Source organism: Ambystoma mexicanum, chromosome 2q, assembly GCF_040938575.1.
Source record: "Ambystoma mexicanum isolate Mex_15411 chromosome 2q, UKY_AmexF1_1, whole genome shotgun sequence".
NCBI classification, from domain to species: domain Eukaryota; kingdom Metazoa; phylum Chordata; class Amphibia; order Caudata; family Ambystomatidae; genus Ambystoma; species Ambystoma mexicanum.
This window is the reverse complement of record NC_090924.1, coordinates 699420620-699440832: the sequence shown is the minus strand read 5'-3', so window position 1 is coordinate 699440832 and position 20213 is coordinate 699420620. Positions and strand designations below refer to the sequence as shown.

At 45.9% G+C, this 20213-nt stretch overlaps 1 protein-coding gene across 3 annotated transcripts in view; it reads right to left on the bottom strand.

Moving 5' to 3' along the window:
* Window positions 1–20213, bottom strand: part of NKTR (natural killer cell triggering receptor) — a 1715190-nt gene that overhangs the window by 452464 nt on the left and 1242513 nt on the right. For all 3 annotated transcript variants that reach the window (XM_069647908.1, XM_069647909.1, XM_069647910.1), the window contains one exon: window positions 3906–6707. In XM_069647908.1, coding sequence (XP_069504009.1) covers window positions 3906–6707 — 2802 coding nt within the window. The remainder of the gene's footprint in view (window positions 1–3905; window positions 6708–20213) is intronic.

Genomic DNA, 20213 nt, shown 5'->3' with positions numbered 1-20213 from the left:
GGTAAAAATCTGAAGATGGCTGCCAGAGGAGGGGCTTAGGTAGAGGGCAGCCATTGGCTGTGGTCAGTATGACGCAGAGATCAGTGATTGGTTACTACTACGAAAGACAGATCAGAAACGAAACTGATACTGATTTTTTCTTTACCGAGGATTCCCAGCCTGACGACGGGGAATATTCATGAGCATGTGAATCCATGCCAGACCCATGCTGGAGAAACATACGTCCTCCCCGAATGATAAGCCCCCACGATCGACACATAAGATAGTGATATTCTATCCCTGATGCAGGTCATGGAACTTCGGTTGTGATTTACCGTAGGAGTCATGTTGTTCTCGACGCACACAATTCATCAGTGTCAAGTCCTAGGCTCAAGGGGAGTTTCCTATATTTGCTTACTGTATGTGATGTAGCGACAAAGGGATCGAAATTGGGAATCATGGAGCAGGAGTTGAAAGTAGCTACTGGGTACCATTAATTTTACTGTGACCAGGAACTACTCGTGAGCCAGGAGCCATTAATATTAAGCTTCATTAATATGCTGTTAGAATAGTGCACATTTAGTGGTGATCAGTTAAAATAAATAAGCAGCATAAAAAGAATAAAAAGGTAATCCGAGATGAAGCAATAGTTATTTTATAAAGCTATTCAGCATTAGAAACTTGTGCCACATGGAACATTTATTTGAGAAAACCTAAGCAGGCACAGCAATTTCTAAAATGACCTTGGGACTCCTATGTTAAGACATAAATAAATGCAATGTAAATGTTACCCATCAACCTTTGATAGTTTCTCTGATATTAAAATGCACACCCGACTTCAAACGTTCATACAAAGTCATTGAACTAAATGACTATTTGAAAGAGATAAATGTCAATTGCTGGACTACAGAAATGTGTACATTACTGGCATGATTGCGATTTGTTATGAGGACCATGTTATGGCCTCTCAACCCTTCACTCCCCCAGAGCTAGAAATGATGTTCCCATTTATAATACCTGGTGCATAAAACCCAGTAGTTGAGAAACCTTTTACCAGGCATGGCAGAGTTGTTAAAAACAGCTCACAGACTACAGAAATGAAGAGTGCTGGGCTACATCATCATTTCCATCAGTATCAATAGGACCTTTTTATAACCCATCAGGATCCCAGCTTTTCTTCTTCATGACCTAGATTCAACGGGCCACCATCATAATGGGAACACTGTGATTGGGAGGGTGTACCATTAGTTTACTTCTTTTCACAACATGTCTTGGAATTTGTTTCAGTTCTTTTATGCTGGATACAGTCCAGGTCCTGCTGAAACTAATCACTTTGCAAACCTGGTTCTCAGACGAACTGAAGAGGACATCTTGTGAAGCTTTGGTGTGTTCATCCATGTGCGACACTACCTATTCCCCTCTTCTTGTGGATTTTAGCTTCCAACTAACAATTGGAATAATTGAAATTCTTAAAGTAAAGAGATGTTTGAGAAAATGTGTGCTGGCTTAAAGAACATTTAATTTCTTTTGAGTTGTTGGTCTAACGGTCACACATACAGGTAAAATAGGTTGACTTGCTATCTTTGTGATGCAGTGGTGGGGATCATCAACGACAAGACCAGTTTTCAAACATTACAGCATCTTTTAATGGAGTGCAAAGGTACCTGGGCAGCAAGGTCGTCATTGTTTGCCCCGTTTGGAGTGAATAAAGACAGGCTCTTGCCTGACATGTTCTGGGACAGAGCGATATCTGGGTACGACAGTGCCTTGACAATAGCAATGGTTCAGGTTTTAGAAAGAATTAACATTGTGTTTTGATCCATTTTTGTTGCTCCCTTACATGAATGTCTTCTGTCCTTCTCAGTCTCCCAATTTCCATTAATTGTGTTTTGTTTATTCCTGATTTTCCCCGCTCTTTCTCTGTTGAGGGTGGATCAGCCACGTGGGAATTCTTCTGGGTAGCTTCCATTTCATTTTATTTTTCCTTACTATTCAGTTTTTTTATTGTTTTAATTGTAGGAAAACCATCTTTAGCTGATTTAGATTGTGTCAGAGATTCTTAATTACTGTAATTTACATAATCAATGACAATTCTTTTTTGTATGTATCGTTTGAACTGTGTTTTGTAAAGGTTTGAAACCAAATTAAAAAAAAAAAAAGTTATTTATTTTTCTGTCTTTTGTGGTACAGCTTTTCTGTGGAATGGATACGGGAGAAGAAAAAAAAAAAAACATACCCAGCTCTTCTAATATATTTATGGTTGATGGATATAAAGCCTTAGACGATTAACCAAAATAAAGGCTGTGATGTGGAAGTATGAAAGTTGGAGAGAGGCCCCCTGAAATTACAAAGTGCAATCTCAAGGCTTCTTATTTAAGAATTGATGCAGTTCAACTGGTGTGGGACTACACAAGACGTATCTCTTGGTATTAGGTAACCCACCTTTTGATATAGGCCTGTACTACACATTTGTATTGTGACTGAGCAGCCAGGCTCATCTTAAGAGGGGTAATGTGAGCCTTAAAGCTGTACAATGAAATCAGTAAATACAGGTATCCAAGTAAACAGTTACATTATAAAGTTATCAACCCAAAAAATCGTTTCGAGAGGGTCATAGATATGGTTTTGGCGCATTCGGCATAAGTATAAAATAATGAATTCGATAATACTGCTGAGGCAGGTGAGCGGGGGGTGTCCTCTGCACTCCTACTTCGAAATGTTCAGGTTCGGGGCTCGCGGGGGGGTATCCCCCGCATACAAGAAACTATGCAAGGGACAAAAAAGAAAGAAAAAAAAAGAAAAGCTTGACTGTTGACCATTGGAAATCAGTGGACCCATGACAGACGAGCTTAGCAAGGTAATTGGAGCAAGATGGCTTCACATATCTCCAAAATTCAGCAAAGTTTGAAAACAATAGCAAACAATTAGGTGTCTGGTGAGGGAAAGCAGCAAAAAGAAGAATCTTTCCTAACACTTGCTTTGTGTAACCTGCAACTGTAGCTACAAAACTCACTAGTAAACAGGGAACCCTTGAATGGGCACAGAAACAGCCCAAGTGGTCGGCCTAAGCACTGGTCTGCATGTCATCCCTTTGTCCATTGGTCTGGCTTTCCCTGACCCCTGAAGATATCATGCAGCCTAGCTTCACCATTTTTTTTAGGACTCCACATGCCTCACAGGACCTGTAACTGCTGCCGCATCAACACATGCCCCCAGAGGAGGGCTGCGATTGGCCATTCTTGTGGTCCACCAGACCAAACATCATCCACATCCTCATGGGGTCATTGGGGCTAGGGCATTCAGATGAAAGGCCGCTTAGCCAAGAGGTCAAACCGGTGTGCGTGGCTCGCCAGAATTTCCATTGTACTTAGCGTAATGACAGTCGACTTCTGTTTGTGCATGTCATCTTTTGTCTAACTTTGCCCTAAGTTTACCTCCTTCCTACCCACTTGCAACAACAACCTACCCTACCTTTCACTTCGCAATCTAAACTGGATTAGGAAAGCGCTCTGAGGCTTAGCTGTGGATGTCCACAAACTATCCCATTCTCTTCATCCCTCGGCTCTCCATCTGCACTGCCCTTCTACAGTCAGAATCTGTAAAGCTTTTCCAGGCTTAGCATGGAACATCACCTAACCATAGCACTATCCCTATCCCTGCACTTTAAAGCCATTATTGTAAGGCAATGTAGTGTAATTTCAATAAACAAAAACTCTGAATACAACAAATCAATTACGTCTTCATGTTAGTATTTTACTAATTCCATCCACTTCTGACACTACCCTCCCTGGCATCTTGAGCCTTTTGCAATTAGCTGCACCTTAAAAATATTCAAAATAAAAACATTATTTAATACTGTGTTTCTTAAACAAAAACAAATACAAAACAATAAGAAAAGACTTTACAGAAACATTACAATTGCTCACCTGGAAGTATAACTTGAAGTTCTAGAGCGACTTCTCGAATGGCTGTAGGAGCGAGAATTGCTTTTACTATGTGACCTACTTGGACTCTTGGATGGGCTTTTATCTACCGAACTGAAGGAACTCTCTTCACTTGAGCTCTCCTGGTTCCTTGGTCGCCGATTTAGACGGGCAGTCTTTCGAACTTCATCAAACAAGGATCCAGGTCTCACTCTGTTTTTACTCTTTATCTCTATTCTCACGCCTTGAGGTTTACTTTCTGGTTCAGCCTGAGCGTTGACAACAGAGTTGCCGAGAGCAGGGCCTCCCTTCATGCTGCTTGGACCCTGTATAGGTTTCCATTTATTGTCCACTGGCAAGTTGTGTGCAACTGACTGCTTTTCAGGTTGACTTTGATTGTTTCCACAGGTCAAAAGAGAGAAAATATGACTTTTTCCATCTGTCTCGTTGGCTTTAACATTTACTACATCATTCTCACATTTTGTATGGTTTGAAAAGCTTGTTTTGGGAGGTTCTGTTAGTAAAAGACAGTCACCGTCAGCTATGGTTGCACCAGAGGTAGTACCTACTACAAATGGTAGGTCCATATTGTTCTCTGGCGAGGTGTGATCAGGAGTACAGAGATCCATGTTATCATCTGTCTGAGAATCCTCTTGATTAACCATTTGGCTACCCTTACTTAAAACAAATGAATTTGTTTCTGCCGATTCAGTTAGTGCTACTGTATTTGAGGAGCTGGTTGGGTTTATAGTCTCTTTACCTGGAATGCAAGGACCTGCAGATTGATCACTTGTTGATTTTCTAACGTTCTTGCCAAGACCTTCCGCTTTGCTGTTTGCAGAAGGATGGTGCTTATCTTTTTTTATAACCCTGGCAAATGGCTTTTCAATGACAACTTCCTCCTCCTCCTCTTCACCAAACTCTAATGGAGGCTGCCAGAGAAATGCTGGTTTACGCTTCTCAAATTTTTCTTTTCTGTCTTTTTTAAACTTGGCCTTCTCTTTTGCTTTTTTTAAACGGGCCTTTTTAAGGTTCTTTTTTGCAGAACGATGCTTATGTTTCTTGGACTTCTCTCTGTGATTTTCTGAAACTAAGCAAGGTATCTCATCAAGAGATCCTTGCATATTCTTTGAGTCAGAAGTTTTTGGGGGCTGAATTTCAGTGGATTTTGATCTTGTTTTAAAATCACTTTTCAAATTGTTTTTTTCTATCTCCGAGTCAGAACTAGCTTCACCTTCCTCCTTACCAGAAGAGGGTATAGCATCATCTGGGAGAGGTTTGCTTTCTTTATCCGAGAAAGTAGTAGATTCCAACTTACTGCCAGAGTCTGCTGGCCTTTTTAGGCTGGCATCATCGGTATTCTTTTCAGAAGGTTTTTCCTCCACTTTCATTGGCATTTGAGAAAGGTCAGGCTCATGGTCACTTCCCAACGTAGACACCTCCCCTGAATTAGAATTGAGAAGTGCCAAATGTTGTACCTGATCATTTTTTGTGTTTTTAATCTGTTTAAAAGGGGAACTGTTTGCCAATTTCTCATGGGTTGTAGTTTGCAAATTTTGGCTGTTGCTTCCTTCTGCAGAATTTAATGTGGCCACAATTTTTCTCACATTTCTTATCTGATCACCAGCTTCATTATAATCGACGGTTGACTGGCCGTTAAGTACACTTTCAGAGCTACTTTCCTTTGCAGCAACATTTTTCTTTCGGACAACAGTTTTCCTCCTGCCTTTAGTTCTGACATTACTATCAGAGTCAGATGAGGATGAAGAAGAATTGACACTAAGATATTTGTTCTGGGACCGAGATGTGGCAGAAGAGCGAGATCTTGACCTAGAGCTAGTAGGACTTCTCGACCTAGTATAAGATCTGGTGTATGAGCGACTTTTAGAAGATCTACTCTTTGACTTTGGCCGATAGTCTGAGCTCTTTTCACTTTGATCACTGTCTGACCTTTGTTGACACTTATTGTATGGACGAATGGAAGATAGTTTTTTCTGGGAAGCTGCAGAACTATTTTGAAGAGGCGTTGCATTAGATGACTTGGATTTTATTTCCTGAATTCGTTCATAGGATGGCTTCCAGGGCTTTAGACCTGGTTTCCATCTTGAAGGTGGAGGACTGTCACTTAAAGAAATCAAAGAAATGTTTTCCTGTGGAACTGGTGGTAGTACAGGTTTATCGTTTTGTTGAATGATTGGTCTCAAGTCTTTTTTTGTTTTTCTTTCAGTTGAATGCGTAGAATTAATTTTTGGTGATCTTGATGAAGATCTATGATGTCTCGACTTGGAGCTAGATCTTGTACTAGATCTAGAGGGTGATCTTGACTTTAACTTACTTTGAGATCTGGATGAAGATTTAGAAGCTGTTCTTGATATTGAATGCTCTCTAGAGTAAGACCTTGACCTGGACTTTGAATAGGACCTAGATTTTCTGGTTGAAAGAGAAGAAAAAGATTGTTCTTGATCCGATTTAGACAACCCTCTTTTGGATGAACACCTTGAAGACAAAGAGGAGGAAGTAGAAGATGATCTCTTTTCTTTACTGTGGGAAGATTTTGTTTTTCGGAGTAAAGAGTGAGCCAATTTTACTTTAGGGTGTGGTGGTTTTTCTTGTTTCAGATGCTTACTCTTTCTAGATTGCTTCTGCTTTTTAGATTTCTTTTTATATTTTGTCGTTCTGTCCTTTTTGTGATTTTCAGAGGTACAGTTCCTTTCTTTACTTAAGTCAGAATAATAACCATCATGTGACCAAGACCTTGATCTTTGGGACAGGCTTCTATTATCCATTTGTTTTGTATCATTTAACCTACAAAGAAAATATTAATGCATTACAGAAGGTCAGCCAATTAAACAGTGGATACATAACATGATTTAATTGCATCATTTAGATCTGAATAATCCCTCTAGAAATTTTTAGATTTGCAATTCCACTGAGATAGCAGCGCACCAACAATAAAATAAAACAGGAATAGACACCACAACAGTACAGAGCTGTGTTGACATAAGCTGCAAAGGAGACAATCAAGGTGCCAAAAACGAAGTGGTTCCAACCCAAAGCGGACCCAAGATATCCTGCACATGATTCACAGACACCAAATGGCATTATGCTGAAGGGTTGGATTGTGCATGACATTCTCCACTAAGTAGCTCCTCAAAAGATAGCAAATATCTGTGGGTCTGGAAGATGGATGGGAGAGTTCCTCATACATTAACTCGGATGAGCTTCTTCAGCCACTGATTTAACGAAGGAGAAATTGTATCCATCCATGACCTTTTCTATTTAGACTGCTTATTTAGGATTTCATTTGTCCTTAAAGGAAGCACTATCTACCCCCCATGTAAAGTGACACCATCAAAGAAACCTTCAAACAATGTGTAGACTTGATTGTGTTATGTTCTATTTAAGAAACAAAAATAAACCAAAGTACTCCTTGTATACATTTTAAGATGAAGGTATGTTGGCTTGCAGCTTATAAACGTTATTTACCTGTAACTATACTTTTGCAGCATGCCTGTTTTTGATTTACTCAGACTAGTGGTTTGATTTGGAATGTATACATTCTTTTCCACAAAGGTGAACATCATGTGAGCAGTTCAATGCCTAGGCTGTATCTCCAATGACTCTTCTGAGACAGCTAGGTAATGTTCACCTAAATCAGAAGTATGAGTATTATAAATCTGAATGTGTAATATAGGTGTGTGTACTAGATCCATAACACAAAGCCCGTTCAGAAATAATGTCATCTGTATATTGCTGTACATCTGCAGTTAGATATTTACTACTTACAAACCCGTTGAAAGTGCTTCTATCTATATATGATACATTACTCACTGTAATCATATTTCTGATGCTTGCATCTGCTTAGATTCACATGCTGTGCATAGGCTGACATCTAGTGGAAGCTACAGAGTATTACAGTTTGTTTTTCGAAACTCGAAAAGGGGTGTCGAACTAGGGCGTGCCAGTATTACTATACTGTTACGCTCACCTGGCTCCCACAGGGGCGTCGGTCGGACCCGGACAGCTGCGGTCTCCACCCACGTGATGCATAGTGCAGCAATGACTGACTGGATCTGCCCTCCTAATCTTGTCTGCTTAACCCGTAGAAATATTCTCCTGCAAATGGAGGGATGGATTTAGCCACTTGTGGATTCAAGTGATGGCACCCCCACAGTCCTCCCCAACTAATCACCTCCGAAATGCCCTCACAGCAATCTCACCTTATATTCTTGAAAGATGAGCTCTCCATCCTGCGTGGATTTTCAGGGGCGCATCGATTCCAGTTACTTCACTGGTTTGAAGGCTCAGGAGAGTTCCGGAGAGTATTGACTCTGAGGTTCCTGGTGAGGACCAGTAAGTATTAAGTTCATAGAGTTCAATATGTCCGATGTTCACTCTTGTTCCCCCCCTTCCTTTCTGGTCTTGCAGCTGGCTTGTGAAAAGATGCTCTTGTGGCAGCTGGTGGCGCTCAGGTAAGAGTCTGTATTACCCGGTGCTGTTCAGTAAATGTTGCACGAGGAAAACGTGTTGTTTTGTCTCTCTTTACAGTTGCGGCATGTGAAAATATGGAGAGTCACAAAAGGATGCCTCCGGTAGTAAATCAGGTAAGTCTATGGTGTTAAGAATTATACTTGTTGGTTCCCTCGGCTCACCTTGTGGTTTTCTTTTGTCTCCTAGGTGCCGAAGTTCAGCGAAGAAATGATGGAGGCAGCGCCGACCCAAAGGATGCTGTGAAGACTGGCGAGTATGGCGCAGCAGCTGGAGGTGCGGCGCGTGCAGAAATGATGTTCATTACAGGTCCGGAGACAAGATGGATCCAGAATCAGGTGTGGAATAGAAATAAGTTCGTTTTCTAACCTTGTCCCTTTCTTTCCTCTTTGTTTTAGGAGCTCCGGATTCGAGGCGGGCGTGGCAGAAGACTGGATGCAGGCTGCAGGCACGGTGAGTGTTACGCTGCTGGATGCAGAATAACGCGAAGCGTGTGTTGCTGGTCGGGGGTGGTTTTGGTTAGCCTCAAAAGTAGTCCCAGGTAAGAAGTCCCTAGAACCACATCCGAGTAAAAAATAGTCCCTGTAGAAAAATAGTCCCTTTCAGGCTTCATGTTGGATTGGAGTCATTTGCAGCATGGTCTGCCTGAGGTAAGTAATGACTATGAGCCTGGCGCCTTAGGCGCCAGGACTGATTCCTACTATGAGCCTGGCGCCTAAGGCACCAGGACTGAACCCAGATAGCCCCTAGCCGGGGCTGCTGAGGTTTTACTAAATGTCTAGATGCCTGCTCCCGGGGCTGATGGGCTTGGTCCGGATGCCTGGGGGTAGGCATCATGATATATACATAGTGTGACGTCCACTGTACCCATGATCCCTCACGTGTGTAGGACCCTCAGATTGTATTTTTTCCTACATGAGATAGCATGAGGAGTAGCGCGAGTACAGAGTATCCAAGCAGATAAGATAGATAAGACTACAAGCATCCATGTGCCTTCTCTCAGAGGGGAGGAAGGGCGGGCGCATGTGAATCTAAGCAGACACAAGCATCAGAAATATGATTACGGTGAGTAAAGTATCCCTTCTGAGGCTTGTGGAATCTGCTTAGATCACATGCTGTGCATAGATTAGCGAGCAGTGTTAGAAGAAGGAGGTAGGAAGTGAGAAGGGTCATGAGCAAACAAATGTCTTAGAACTGCTTGTCCCACTTGAGTATATGTCTTGGAATGAGTGTCAATGCAGTAGTGCCGAGTAAAGGTGTGAATAGAGCTCCATGTAGCTGCTTTGCAAATGTTGTGAAGGGGTACATTTGCAGTGAAAGCCAGAGTGGCTCCAGTACCTCTTGTAGAGTGGGCCCTTGGCGTAAAAGGCAGTGTTTTATCTGAAAGGGAATAGCACAGTTGGATACATCTGACTATCCATTTAGAGATGGCATTCTTAGAGATGTGATCTCCCTCTCTGCCTGGAGCAATGGAGATGAACAGTTGATCTGTCTTTCTTAGCGGTCTGGTCTTGTCTACATAGTAGAGGGCCACCCTCACATCTAGTGTGTGGAGTTTCACCTCAGCAGAGCTTATGGGTTCCTGGAAGGCGGCCGGTAGCTCAATGGACTGGTTAACATGGAATTTGGAAATTAACTTAGGTGACAACCTAGGGTGAGTGTGTAAAACCAGTTTATCCTTATGAACAGTAAAGAAAGGATCCTGCACTGACAGAGCTTGAATTTCACTGGCCCTTCTTATGGAGGTGATGGCTACTAAGAAGGCAGTTTTATAAGACAAGTGTTTGAGACTAGATTTGTGCATGGGCTCAAAAGGGGGTCCCATTAGCTTAGCAAGTACCACATTAAGGCCCCAACCTGGGGGTGGGTTAGAAATTGGAGCGTGGAGCCTATTTACTCTTTCCATAAATGCTTTGACAACTAGCCCTTTCCACCATGACACCTTGTTATGGGAATTGGTGTAGGCTGATAAAGCTGCCAGGTGCACGAAGCGAGTTAAACACTAACCCTGCATCCAATAAGTGGAGCATATAGGTGACGACATTAGAAGGAGTACAATCAACTGGGTTGATTTGCTTATTCTGGCACCAAATAACGAATCGTTTCCATTTGTATTAGTAACAGTGCCTTGTGTTAGGTTTTCTTGACTCTTGCAAGATATCCATACATCTCTGGGGTAAATTGAGATGTCCGAACTCTATGACTTCATGAGCCATGCAGCCAAGTTCATTGAGTTGGGCTGAGGATGCACTGTTAGCCCCCTGTGCTGGAAGAGTAGGTTGTAACGGCACGGGAGTTTGATGGGGTCGCACACCGCCAATTTGCGTAGGTGTGGGTATGATGGTTGTCTCGCCCACATAAGAGCAACTAGGAAGAGCGTCATCGGTTCCCTGTGGATCTTGTTCACCAGAGGGGTTGGTAGAAAAGCATAGGCCAACATCCCTGACCAATTCATCCATAGGGCATTTCCCTTGGAGCCTGGCTGGGGGAACCTGGATGCGAAGTCTGTGCATTGCCCGTTTTCACATGTGGCGAATAAGTCTATAGTGGGGAAACCCCACTGAGAGAAGAGGTCTCATACGACTTCTTCATGTAGTGTCCTTCTGGGAGGGGATCTCTGCTCAGAGCATCTGCTAGTGAGTGGAGGTCCCCCGGAACATGTTGGGATGACAGGTAAATCTTCCGTTTGAGTGCCCATTTCCAAATTTTCTGGGCAAGCTTGGACAGATTCGGCGAACGAGTGCCCCCTTGTTTAAATAAAACATTGCCGTTGTGCTGTCTGTTAAGATCTGCACTGACAGGTTGGATAGGAGGGGTATGAATGCCCGAAGCGCACTGAAGACTGGCAGAAGTTCTAGCAGGTTGATGTGGTTTTGAGCCACCAGAGATCCTGAGCTGTATGGTGCAGGTAGTGGGCTCCCGACCCTGCTAGGGAGGCGTCTGTTGTGACAACGGCCTGTATCTCTGGATCGTAGAAGGGTTTCCCCTTCGTAAGATTCCCTCTTGTCCACCAGCGAAGACTCTGTACTAGTGTTGGCAAAACAACCACTAAATCGTCCCACTGACCACTTGCCTGAGACCACTGATTCACCACCCATTCCTGCACTGGTTGCATGCACAGGCGCGCGTGGGGAACCAGGTAAATGCAAGATGCCATCATGCCTAGCAAACGCATCGTTTCGCGTACCCTTATTTGGCGACCGGCCTGATAGTGAGGAATTTGCAGCAACATATTCCGAATTCTTTCTTCTGAAGGAAAGGCTAACCCCTCTTGGATGTCTAGGACAGCTCCTAGGAACTGTTTTGAGGTGCTTGGCACTAGGCTTGATTTTTTCTTGTTGATGGAGAAGCCCAATTGGAAGAGGAGGTCGATAGTTGTTTGGATGTTTAGTCTGCAAATTAAGGGGGTTTCCCCTGTGATGAGCCAGTCGTCCAGGTAAGGGTACACCGGGATTGCCTCCCAGCGTAGGTGTGCCGCCACCACAGCCAGTACCTTGGTGAATACCCTTGGAGCCGAGGCTATTCCGAAGGGCAGTACCTTGAACTGGTAGTGTCGACTGTCCATCTTGAAGCGCAAGTATCTTCTGTGCGCTGGGAACATGGAAATATGAAAATAGGCATCTTTCCTTTCCAAGGTTGCCATGCAATCCCCCCTTTTTAGGAGGGGGATTACCTCTTGTAGCGTAGTCATACGAAACTTTTGGGGCTTGACATACTTGTTGGCAGGCCGTAAGTCCAATACTGGGCGCATTGTCAAATCTTTCTTTGGCACAAGGAAGTAAGTTGAATAAATACCCTTGTTTACCTGGTGTCCCGGGACGAGTTCTATCGCGTCCTTTTCTAGCAGAATGGCGATCTCCTCTAGGAGAATCTTCTGATGTTCTAAAGAGTGTACTCTGTCGTGGAGGATGGTTCCGGGGACGCTGCAGTAGTTCTATACAGTACCCTGTGGATACTGTTGACAGCACCCATCTGTCTGATGTGATCCCTTCCCAAGCCTGGGTGAAGTTGGAAATGCATCCCCCTACTGGGGTTGCGTGAGAAGGGACCCTGAACTGAGCGTCACTGCTTTGGTGGAGGCGTGCCGCCTCCTTTTCTGGGGCTGCCTCTGCCTTTACCACAACCTCTCCTATTACCCCTGCCGTAGCCCTGGGTAGACTGTTGGCTGTTGTTCCACTGTGTACCCCGCCACTGGGAATAGTTAAATCCTCTCTGGGAATTTTGGCCACGTGGGCGACGAAAATTACTATTCCCTCCCTGGTTAGGGGGTTTATTGGTTAACTGGCCAAGGGACTTGAGTGTCTCGTATTCGTCCATGGCATTCTTCAGTGCGTCCTCGACCGCCTTACCAAACAGATCGGCTTCCACCGGTTTGTCCAACAATGATGCCTGGGTTTCTGCCTTAAAACCAGACTGCCGTAACCACGCATGTCTCTTGATAACAGTGCCTTCTGCTATCAATCTGCCTGCGTTGTCCGTGGCGTCAAAGGTTGCTTTCAAAATGCAACCAGACACGGCTCTACCCTCTGTGGAAATCTGAGCTAACTGGCCCTTTAAAGGTTCTGGAGCAGAGGCTATGAGTGCTGCGACTTCTCTCACTGATGGCAGTTGTAGCTGTCCAACAGGGTGGTGGAGTTTGCAATCCTTGCCTGATAGGCGGACGTTGAGGCTACTTTCCTGCCGAAACCATATCGTTTTTTGCTCTCTGTCTGGAGGAGCTTCGGACGATGACCAGGGTGTTCTAGCCCTCTTACGAGTGTTAGTGACAACTAGGGAGTCTGGCTTCAGATGTCCTCTTATATAGAGAGGGTCAGACTGGGCTGCCCTGAAAAGTTTTTCAACCCTGGGATTGACTGCTCTGGTGAGGTTCGGGTTCACCAGGGACGGGTCTATTCTTCGCTGAATGGACTTAAGGATAGGGATGGTCTGGGCAACAGGCCTCCTTTCTCCCACTAACTCCTCGGCGAAGTCCCTCTCCTCCTGGACACCGTGGGTGTCAATATGGAAATGTTCTGCTGCACGTGCGAGAACCTCGTTTAGGAGGGGTTGGTTATCGACAGGGGAGTCGGTAACCGGGGCTTCGTTTTCTACCGGGGAATCTACTCTGTAGGTTTCAGGGTCTTCCTCTTCTTGGTCCTTTGTGCTTTTGTGTGTTTAGCGTGTGTGGTGTGTGAAGCGCTTGTGTCGCCGGGGATCTTCCCCATAGCCGTCCTGCCGGACGACCTTCCAAGGTCGGGGACCTGCGCTCGGCTGTCTTTCGATGCCGTAATGCCCTCGCCGTCCGAAGGTACGGCGTTGCTGCCGTCGCTGAAGGCGCCCTCCGCTGCCATGGCCGCTTGCCTGGCGTGGTGGGCCCAACGTTTCGTCGAACGGTCCTTAAGTGTCTTAGCTTTAAACCTACTACACGCTCTGCAGTTCGCTTCGGGGTGGTCCCTCGGCAAGCAGAAATTGCACGTGGCGTGCCTGTCGACCCAAGGGTATTTGCGATTGCACTTGGGGCAGAATTGAAAAGGGTACCCTCCATATGCACCTTGAGGCAGCGGGCTGTTAAGTGTAGGAAATGTATAAGGTGTACCTATATACCAAGAGTGTAGAGTATGTCCAACCCCCTACTCTCCCTACTTGCAGGGCCGAGGCCAGAGGCCTTCCAAGGCCCGGGCCGAGGCCCAAATCCGTCGTGCAGCAGCCGACGGTCTATTTCTTCTCCAGCCGGCATCGAGTGTCGAAGTTCGACGTTGGGATGGGGAAGGATGTAAATAATTTAATATTTTAGCAAAAGTATGGCTAAGGCCAGGGGACTCCGCAAAATGCTTCCGAACAGTATGGCGGAAAAAACAATCTGAGGATCCTAGACGCGTGAGGGATCTTGGGTACAGTGGACGTCACACTAGGGATAGTATTACTGGCACGCCCTGTGTCGACGCCCATTTTCGAGTTTCGAAAAACAAACTGTAATACTCTGCAGCTTCCACTACATGTCGGCCTATGCACAGCATGTGATCTAAGCAGATTCCACAAGCCTCAGAGATATATATATATATATATATATATATATATATATATATCTATATATATCTATCTCACCTTAAATAAGAAAAATAAGAAAAAAGTAACTTGAGTCTCCCCTTTTTCCATAAAACTATTTTCGATTTACACGGGATGCAGAGAATATCATGCGTTTAGAATTTGGGAGGGGAGTGTGCTGTTAAATACCATTTAAAACTAAATTCTGTTGCGCCGTTTACTCTCCAAAAACCCACTCTGGTTAGTACTGCCAAAAGTTGAAATATTAAATCAACAATGTTGTGTCAGCCTATGGTTTAAGTTACTTACCTGTAACTATTGTTCACCAGCGTCGCCAAGCTGGGAATCCTCGATAAAAGAAAAAACTGTTTCACTTTCAAACTGCATTTCTCCTTTAAACCAATCACTATCCTCTGGGTCATACTGCCCTCATCCAATGACAGTCCTCTCCCTCTGGCAGCCGTCTTCAGATTTAATAAGCGCGCAAAGTGGCAGTATGACCAAGAAGAGCCGCAGAGGGGACGAGGGAGGGTTTGCATGTGAATACATGCCATACCCATTCTGGAGGACAATAGTTACAGGTAAGTAACTTAAACCTTCTCCAGCATGGGGTCTGGCATGGAACAAATGAATAGTAGTACAACATTACACAACCACCTTGAAATGAAAGCCTTGGACAAGGCCTTCCCTCCCATGGTTCACAGGACCAAATTTCACAAACAGTTGTTAAGTCCTCCGAAAACTGTGCACGTTCCATAGAACTTCAGGGCACGAGCAACGTCCAGCGAGTTCAAGGCCCTTTCAGATGGTGACGAAGGCTTCGGGAAATAAAACAGTGAACACCAAAGGCTTGTTGAGGAGAAATTCCTACGGAACCTTTGGCATGAATGAGGGGTACATCCGCAGCACCACCCTAGATTCCTGGAAAGTCAGGTACGGTTGCTTACAGGATTTATTTATTTTATTTATTTGCATTTGTATAGCGCACATCGGCCCTAGGGCATCGTGGCGCTTTTAAGGATACTTGCTTAGACAAAGAGCATAGCTTATAGGGTTACAAGAGCATACAGCAGTTTAGACATACATTTCAGTTATGGATTGGGCAATTAACATAGAGGAATCCACAGGTCAGGTAAGGTATGTCTGAAGTGTCAAAGGTGGCTGGCCTAGTGGAATAGTTGAGTTTTCAGAAACTTGCGGAAGGCTGAGCGTGAGGTCTCTTTCCTGAGTGTTGGTGGTAGTGCATTCCAATTTTTTGGTGCTAAGACTGCAAAGCTGGCGCCTCCAGCTTTGGCTCTCTTAAAGGTTGGGATGGCGAGCAGGTTGCAGTGTTGGGTGCGTGTAGGTCTTTCTGAAGTGGCGCGGTGAAGGGTTTCTGAGAGGTAGGGAGGTGCTGTGTTTGCTAGGCAGGAGTGTGTAATGGGAAGGGCTTTTAATAGGATGCGCTCTCTGACTGGGAGCCAATGGGTGTCTTTCCGGGCTTGGGAGATGTGCTCCCTTTTTGGAATGCTGAGGGCTGCCCTGAGGGCGTTGTTTTGAGTGGTTTGGAGTTTCTTTAAGTTCTTGGCTGAGGTGCCTAAGAAGAGAACATTGCAGTAGTCCAATCTAGCCCCTACTGTGGCTCTGGCTATGGACAGGCAGTTTTGAGGTGAGAGATAAGGTTTGACAGCATTTATGATTTTGGTGGTAAGAGCTGCCGAAGATGTGATGGCGCTGACTTGTCGTGACATGGATAGGGTGGAGTCTATGTGTACTCCCAGTGTTTTGGCTTTTTTTGATGTGGTGATGGGAGTGTTGTCTATGATGAAGGAGGAGTATTTGCTGTCCAATTTATTGAGTGTTTGTTTGGTACCTACTATGAGTATTTCAGTCTTGTCTCCGTTGAGACAGAGGCCGTTAGCCGCCATCCAGGCCTGGATGATGGCATAGATCTCACTTAGGTTGGCAGTGTCCTGTTCATAGGAGCCGGTGAGTGGGAGTAGTACTTGCGTATCATCGGCATAATTGGTGTAAATTATGCCGTGATCATCGAGGTCGTTGAAGAGAGGGAGGGTAAAAATGTTGTAGAGAGTCGGTGACGTGCAGGAACCCTGCGGAACTCCACAATGGATGGGTGTGGGGGTGGCGCATGCTTGGTCTGAGAATACCCTCATTAGCCTTCCCTCAAGGAAGGAGGTGATCCATGTGGTAGCTTGCTGTGAGAAGTGAGCTGCCTTCTTGAGGTGTCTGCATAGGGTCATGTGATCTACCAGATCGAAGGCTGCAGATAGGTCAGGCAGCAAGAGTAGCGCTGGTTTGCCTTTGTCTGTGGTTTGTTCAATTTGCATTTTTAGGTCGAGTAGGGAGGTTTCGGTTCCATGCCTTGGCCGGAAACCGGATTGCCTCTTGCCCAGGATGTGGTTTTCTTCCAGAAATAATTGTATCTGAAGGTATGCTGCTTTGTCCAGTATCTTAAGCAGGAATGGGACGGTTGTTATGGGTCTATAATTATTGGGCATGTCCGGGTCAAGTGAAGGTTTTTTAAATAACGGGCGGACCCAGGCTTCTTTGAGAGCAGGGGGGACTATGCCAGTGGAGAGAGAAGCATTAATGGTGGCTGTAATCAGTGGTGCTAGTGGTTCTCTGCACTCTTTGATGAGTGCTGCGGGGCAAATGTCGCCCTTGCATGAGGAGGGCTTGATGTGTTCCATGATGGCTGTGACTTCTGAGTCAGTGACTGGTCTGAAGGAGAAGGCTTTAGAGTCTTTGCTGTCATGAGCGAGAGCTGGGCTTTGGGGGGGCTTGTTCATAGGCAGGGCACTGAGGTGTTTTTTTATTTTCTCTTTGAGTGTGTATTTTGAGTAACAAGGCTGTTTGTATATTATTACACCATGTTTCGTCTTTGACTGTTTCCTGAGTATTGATGGGTGGGCAGGCGAGCTCTAAGGTATGGATCTCATCCACCCTCCTGGCAGAGGCGATGGCCACAAGGAAAGCCATTTTCCACTAGAGGAACTTGAGAGGAGCCTGATGCATAGGCTTGAAGGGGGCCCCCATGAGCCTCGTCAGAATCACGTTGAGTTCCCACACAGGGGCAGGAACCTTCCCCAACGGGAAAGATCAAAACAGTCCTTTGAGGAACTCCATGAAGAATTGATGAAACCAAAGTGAAGATCTTCCCGAAGATCTGGTTTAGCAGGAGACACCAGATGTACCTTGATGGTACCATGCGTTAGTCCGGCCTTGGCCAAGGATACCAAATATGGAAGAATCTGTGGGGGCGTGACCCTCAGAGGGGTAATCTTCTGAGACCAGGAACCGCAGAGAAACGCATCCACATGTAACCGTAGCACTTCAAAGTCAACAACACCCTGGCCTTGGCGAGGACCTCCCTGTAGTCCACAGGCAACTCATACTCCAAACTCTAGGGCTGCAGAGCCAAGCCCTCAGGTTCAGCGATCCTGGGTCGTGAAGGATTGCACATCCTTCTCTGGTGAGAAGATCCGGAACAACTGGCAGCTTGACCGGAGGCAACGCTGGCAGGCTGAAAAGGTCCTGATATCAAATCTGCCTCAGACACACCAGGGCAATGAGTATCATCCTGTATTGGCACTGAGTGTGTTGATGACTAGTAGCAGGAGAAGCAACGGAGGAAACCTGTATAGAATCATCCCTTCCCACAGGAAGGAGAACGCGCCCCCCAGCTTCCTCGGTTGGTGGAATCTGCTGGCATACTTCTAGCATTTGGACTTCACCGCCGTCACAAACAGATCAATCTGGGGCCTGCCTCACTTGGTGAAGATGCAGTCTACCTGGTCATGCCCAAGTTCCCACTTGTGGCAAGAGTGCAACTCCCCGCTGAGGGAGTCTGCAATGGTGTTCTTCACTCCTGCCAGGTGACGAGGAACATATCTTGTACGACGACCCAGCCCCACAAGTCCTGCGCTTCCTTGGAGAGCACTGGGGATCAAGTGCCCCCCTGTTTCCTGATGTAGAACATGGTGATGGTGTTGTCCGTGATGATCCTCACCACCTTGCCCTTCAGAGACGGGAATGACTTTAGGGCCCTGAACACTGCCCGTAGCTCCAGGATGTTCATATGGAGATCGTTCTCCTCCGGCAGCCACAGGCCTCTGGCATGCAGACGTCTGGTGTGGCCTCCCCAGCCTTCCAGGGAAGCGACCGTAGTGCCCGTCTCTGAGTACAGAGGGTTTTGAAACCCCATGCCCCGGGAGATGTTGGAGCAGAAGTCACACCATCCTATCGCCCGATGGAACTCATTGTCGAGCAGGATCTTGTCTGCGAAGCTTCTGGACACCGAAATGCAGCGAGCATCCAGGAACTCCGGAAGAGGTTGCACCGTGGCCGTCTTCATCGACAACAGCCGCACCACCTTCCCTTGAATGGCCGCTACCATCTCCTCCTAGGGTGACACCAGGCAGCACACTATATTGAGTCTGGTACCTAGGAACAGCGCCTTCTGCGATGGTGTTAAGCAGTACTTTTGGATAGTTGACGGAGCGTCTCAGATCTGTCAGTAGCTGGACGGTCGCCTCCATGTGTCTAACAGCCAGGCATCTTGTTGCAGGTATACATGTACGGCCCGTAGACTTAGATGGGCCGCACTGGGGCCAGGCATTTCGCGAACACTCTGGGGGCCGACTTCAATCCGAAAGGCAGAGCCTTGAACTGGCAGTGCTGACCCTGCACTACGAAATGCAGAAATGTCCGATGTTTCTTGTGAAGGGGACGTGGAAATAGGTGTCCTCCAGGTCCAGCAATGTCAAGAAGCTTCCTTCTTCCAGTTGGCCGAGCATGTGTTGCAACAGGACCATCCTGACCTTTTGGAACTTCAAGTATTTGTTGAGGCGTCGCAGGTCTAGGATGGGCCACCAGCCTCCCAGTCTTCTTTCTTACCAGAAAGTATCTGTAATAGACTCCAGAGCCCCGGAGCAGTTGGGGAACTAGCTCTATCGGCCCTTTTTGCAGCATTGCCCGTACCTCATCCAGGATCTGAGGGATGTGCGGTTCATGACGGGTAACCGGAGGGATCCGCGGGCACCTGCGTTGCAACTCCAGGGTGTGCCCCTGAGCAAGAGCGACCACCATCCATCTGTCGGTGGTGCTCGTCCATGTTAGGCAGAATCACATGCAGTATCCTTAGGGAACACTACATATAATTAAGACTACAAGTGATAGTACAATTTCACCTTTGGTACAAGCCTGTACTACACAGTAAAGTGGTAGCGATGGCTGAGCAGCCAGGCCTATCTCAAGAGCAAATGATCAGTAGTAGAGATTACACAAAGGACTACAATTACTGTGACTCAAACAAACACAGACTCAAGGTTTCTGGTTAAAAAAACATAAGTACATTTATTTTTAAACCATCTGTTCACAAAACACTTCACTTCTATTCAATAAAACCACACCCTGGAAAAGGGTTCACCCCGATTCCTCAAGGTCGGACGGAGAGAACGACCAAATGGACACAGTAACTTATTCGGATGAAGAAAGCTGGCGCTACAGCAGTTGTTCCTGGTAGTTCCTGCAGACTCACGGTTCCTGAAGCTTCAGTCGTGGGGACAAGAAGGAGGACATCTGGAGAGATCTGCACTACCCAGGGATGAGGCCAGCAGCAGCAAAGCAATGATGAATAAAAGATAAGCTCCTTAAAAACAGGAGAGGGCTATTCGGATGGCTATCCGGACCACTACAGCTGTGTGCAGCGATTTCGACCCAGGAGAGGATTCTCTGGCTGTTGAAGGTGAGCTGGTTGATCCCACCAGGCTCAAGGGAAGACGACTCCAGACTGTATCT